Source organism: Pinus tabuliformis, chromosome 7, assembly GCF_031772625.1.
Source record: "Pinus tabuliformis cultivar Carrire ecotype Pingquan chromosome 7, CPIR1, whole genome shotgun sequence".
NCBI classification, from domain to species: domain Eukaryota; kingdom Viridiplantae; phylum Streptophyta; class Pinopsida; order Pinales; family Pinaceae; genus Pinus; species Pinus tabuliformis.
This window is the reverse complement of record NC_142293.1, coordinates 728,249,891-728,254,044: the sequence shown is the minus strand read 5'-3', so window position 1 is coordinate 728,254,044 and position 4,154 is coordinate 728,249,891. Positions and strand designations below refer to the sequence as shown.

The 4,154-nt window shown below is 39.1% G+C and overlaps 1 protein-coding gene across 2 annotated transcripts; it reads right to left on the bottom strand.

Annotated features, from left to right (window-relative positions):
- Window positions 1-236: 236 nt before the first annotated feature.
- On the bottom strand, window positions 237-1,505 carry LOC149249604 (uncharacterized). Of its 2 annotated transcripts, none has more exons than XM_089456283.1 (2): window positions 1,157-1,505; window positions 237-1,108 (listed from the first exon to the last, which is right to left on the bottom strand). In XM_089456283.1, the coding sequence occupies exons 1-2, from the start codon at window positions 1,350-1,352 to the stop codon at window positions 579-581; spliced, it is 726 nt and encodes a 241-aa protein (XP_089312409.1). In that variant the 5' UTR covers window positions 1,353-1,505; the 3' UTR covers window positions 237-578. The 2 variants fall into 2 exon arrangements, with proteins under 2 accessions (XP_089312409.1, XP_089312410.1); XM_089456284.1 differs by having other exon boundaries at window positions 237-1,042; window positions 1,157-1,503.
- Between the last annotated feature and the right edge of the window lie 2,649 nt (window positions 1,506-4,154).

The window sequence follows — 4,154 nt, the reverse complement described above, 5'->3', positions numbered from 1 at the left end:
TTAATTCAACTCACACTTTCTTCGAAAGCAAATAAAACCAATCAACGAACTCTCTTTAATGTGTCCACGGATATTTTACTGGTTGCTCATATAAGTCTTACGAACGGGCCTTTTATGTTGCATCCATCGTAAGATAAAAACCATTTTGCCATCCCTATAAGATTAATAATATATTATAGAACATTCACGTAACCTTATTTTGATCAAACCATTTTTCATCGCTGTAGAATTAAAGATTAAAATAAAGAATAATAATATGTATTTAGTTTATGGCATAAAAATTGGAAGACATCAATATTTTATAAAATTAATACCAAAAAAAATCCCCAAAATCCCAACGGTAAAGGGGAACATATGGATACAACATATATTTTAATCATAAAGTGCATAAATGGCTTTGCAGTGCTTGCAACAGCAGAGGATGACAATGAGAAACCGACTTTTAAAATATTATTTTATTTATACTTGTATTCACTATCATGCCAAGCATAATATTTCTGGAGAAACCAACTCTCAAAATATTATTTTATTTATACTTGTATTCACTATCATGCATCGTTCCCACGGGTGGTGATTCATCACAGTCCGCCCCCTATTCCTCCTCCGCCACCAGCGCCTCCACCAAATCCTCCCCCAGCTCCGCCACCAGCGCCTCCACCAAATCCCCCGCCAGCTCCACCACCTACGCCTCCACCACTGCCAACCCCTCCACCGACTCCACCACCTCCGCCTGCACCACCACCAAGCCCTCCACCCGCTCCACCACCTCCGCCAAGTCCTCCTCCAGCACCACCTCCGCCTAATCCTCCTCCAGCTCCAGCCCCACCACCGACACCTCCTCCAGCACCACCGCCGGCACCTCCTCCTAATCCTCCTCCAGCTCCCGCCCCGCCACCTACACCTCCTCCTGCACCACCGCCAGCACCTCCGCCCAAACCTCCCCCAGCGCCACCGCCAGCACCTCCGCCCAAACCTCCTCCAGCGCCACCACCAGCACCTAATCCTCCTCCAGCGCCACCTCCGGCACCTCCGCCCAAGCCTCCTCCAGCGCCACCACCAGCACCTCCACCTAAACCACCTCCAGCGCCAGCACCACCACCTAATCCTCCTCCAGCGCCACCTCCGGCACCTCCGCCCAAGCCTCCTCCAGCGCCACCTCCAGCACCTCCGCCCAAGCCTCCTCCCCCACCGCCACCAAGACCTCCTCCGCTTCCAATGAAATTGTCGGGTTTATACACACGGTCATGAACCACTTTGTTTAAATTTCTGGCTGCGGTTACATGACAACAAGTCGCTACTACTATCAATCCCGCAAGAATTAAGAGCCCTCTCTTCATAATGATGGATACCATAATCAACAATATTTTTCCGCTTCTGGACTCGTCTACGAACACTACAAAGATCGCAGCTCGCACATACGATACACAAATAATTTAGCACGGCTCGGATAAGAAGCTGGAAGTTCCCGTGAACGCCCTTTTATAGGATTAACGAACTAATAAACCAACGTCGCGAATCGCGATGGCTTCTTACATCTTTTAATTCTTTACCTACTTATAACGTGGCTGAAGTAATCAGATGGTGACAGACAGAGAGCAGCACATAATTACTGACTGTTTTACTTTATGGCAGTCAGTGGAGCACAGCTGAGTATTCTTCGATTAAAAAATGTTTTGGAACAGCGAAGGAAGGAAGCTTGTCAGCTGCAGTCACCGACTACATTCATTTCGACGAAACTGTATCTCTGTTGGGTTGCCTGTCATTTGCTCTGTGTTCCTCGAATAAATTTGAAATTCACGTCGTTTATACACACTTCGTAAGTCAAACTGTCAATGAATACATGCAATCCAATCTACCTAATTATGCTCTCTAGTCAAAAGGTCAATGAATGCATGCAATCCAATTCCGATCTGTGTACCTGCTAAAGAGCTGTGGTCGATAAATGCATCCGAATACCAATTAATGCAATGAGGTTCCAACCAAGTTCCAACTCCTATGCTTACCGAAACTGATCTCCTGCACATGTTTTTCAATTGATAGCTGCGTCGGAGACTACGCCATAATTTTACTGGCATCTTCTTTTCCATCACGTTTGATTATGTAGAAATTTATGTGTTTCAAACGGAGTCGTCTACAATGTATTGATACATGAATACGAAGCCAAACAAAAAAATATGTTATTGTATGAGGAACTTCGTATCTTGCAATTTTTCAAGAGGTGGAAATAAAATTCCTATTGAATTAAATTGTACAGTGATTTTAAATTCATCTAATGGTTTCATAATGCATTAAGGAATAAATGAAATTTATTTCATGTTTTGAGTTACTTAATGCATCCTATGAACTTAAAAGAAATTTAAAAAATCTCCGTAATATAATAAATATATAAAATGTTAATTTAATACAAAATCATAATTATTATAATATTTCAATTATTAACTATTATAATTATTAGTAAATGTAGTGGTGATGAGATGGGAGGCGTACTTTTTTATTTAATTTAATACAAAATCATAATTATTATAATATTTCAATTATTAACTATTATAATTATTAGTAAATGTAGTGGTGATGAGATGGGAGGCATACTTTCTTATTTTGAAGAGGACAAAGTGTTTAGCTACTGATGAGGTTTTAGATTTGGCCTTATGATAAATAATCAAGCGGAGATATAGCGTTTTTATCACGGACTTTTGTTAGCCAAAGAATATTGATTGGACACACTTATGGTTATGGGAGATTCTCTCATAATCCTACATCATATGGTCAAAGCCTCTCTCAAAAGATAAATTGATATAAAACATTATGAAATGAATCGGGAAAATTGTAGAAGATGTCCCATCCAAAGCTTATTTCCATGTCCTAAGAGACTGCGACAATGGAGCATAAAAGTATGCTACTGAGGGCTGTAAATTGAAAATAGGTGAAATAGAGATTAATGGCCAAATCAACCCTATTATAATTCCCTAATGGCAGATGAAGTCTATTAAAAAAAATTCCCTTGTAGGGTTATGTCTGTAAATTTTGTGTTTTGTTGTGACATCTTTGTAAGGTATTCACCTACAAAAACCCTTTTTTTTGTTTTCTCAGAGATATTCTCCTTAGGAAAATAATCTATTCCTATTGGAAAGGGAAAAAAAATTGGAAATTTTTTATGAATTAGCTATGTAATGCCTAATGTATTTGTTGTGAACCAGACATATAATTGTATAATGCAAATACTCTTCCCTGTTAAAAAAACTAATTATTAGTAAACATGGTTAATATGCACACATTGATATTATTTTCTACATTTTGTATATAATTTTCCATATCAAAATGGTGTTGATTGACATATATCCAACAAATTTAATAATATGGTTGTGTTAGTTTATTGTTGGCATGTGTGGAAAGGATTACTAACCATGATTAATTATGTCTGAATATGTTTAAGTTATCATTAAGTAGGGCCTACCATGGTCAACATATAGTTTACTCTCGATGACCATTGTTATCTGCAACTATCTATAATTGACTATGATAGATTGTGATTGACTATGGTCGACCATGGTTGTTCATATTTGATAATGGCTAACCATGATTTCCCATGGTTGAATATGGTTTGGCATGTTAACCATGATTGACCAAAGTTTTCTATCATAGACTATGCATGTCCATATTAACAATGGATGGCAATGGTTGACCATGTTCAACCCTGGTGACATTTGTTGAGCATGTTTGACCATTTTAACCGTGGTTGACCATGGTTTTCCATGTTAAGAATGGTTGAGCATGGGTTAACCATGATTTTTCAAGGTTGACTAGAGATGAACATAGTTGGTCATGGTTGACCATCATTGACTATGGTGAATTAAAGTTGAAAATGGGTGGCCGTGATCAACTATGGGCAATCATGGTGACCAGAGTCAACTATGGAGAATGATGGTTGACTATGACTATGGTCAACCATATTAACCATGGTAAACTATGTTGACCATAGTCTACCACATTGACTATGGCTGATAATGGTTGACTATCGTTGACCATGATTAGATATGGATGATCGAAGATGACCATGCTTGCTCATGCACAACTAAGTTTGAAAATGGTTAACTATAATCGACTACCTAGTGAAAATGGGTGACAGAAGATGAACATGCTTCCTCATGGTCGAC

What these genes read in the sequence shown, in the direction of transcription:
- LOC149249604 (XM_089456283.1), bottom strand. Translation starts at nt 1,352, where the DNA reads ATGGTATCCATCATTATGAAGAGAGGGCTCTTAATTCTTGCGGGATTG. An exon ending in CTTGGGCGGAGGTGCTGGAG is followed by an intron (nt 1,109 to 1,156) that starts GTGGCGCTGGAG and finishes GTGGCGCTGGAG; the next exon opens with GAGGATTAGGTGGTGGTGCT.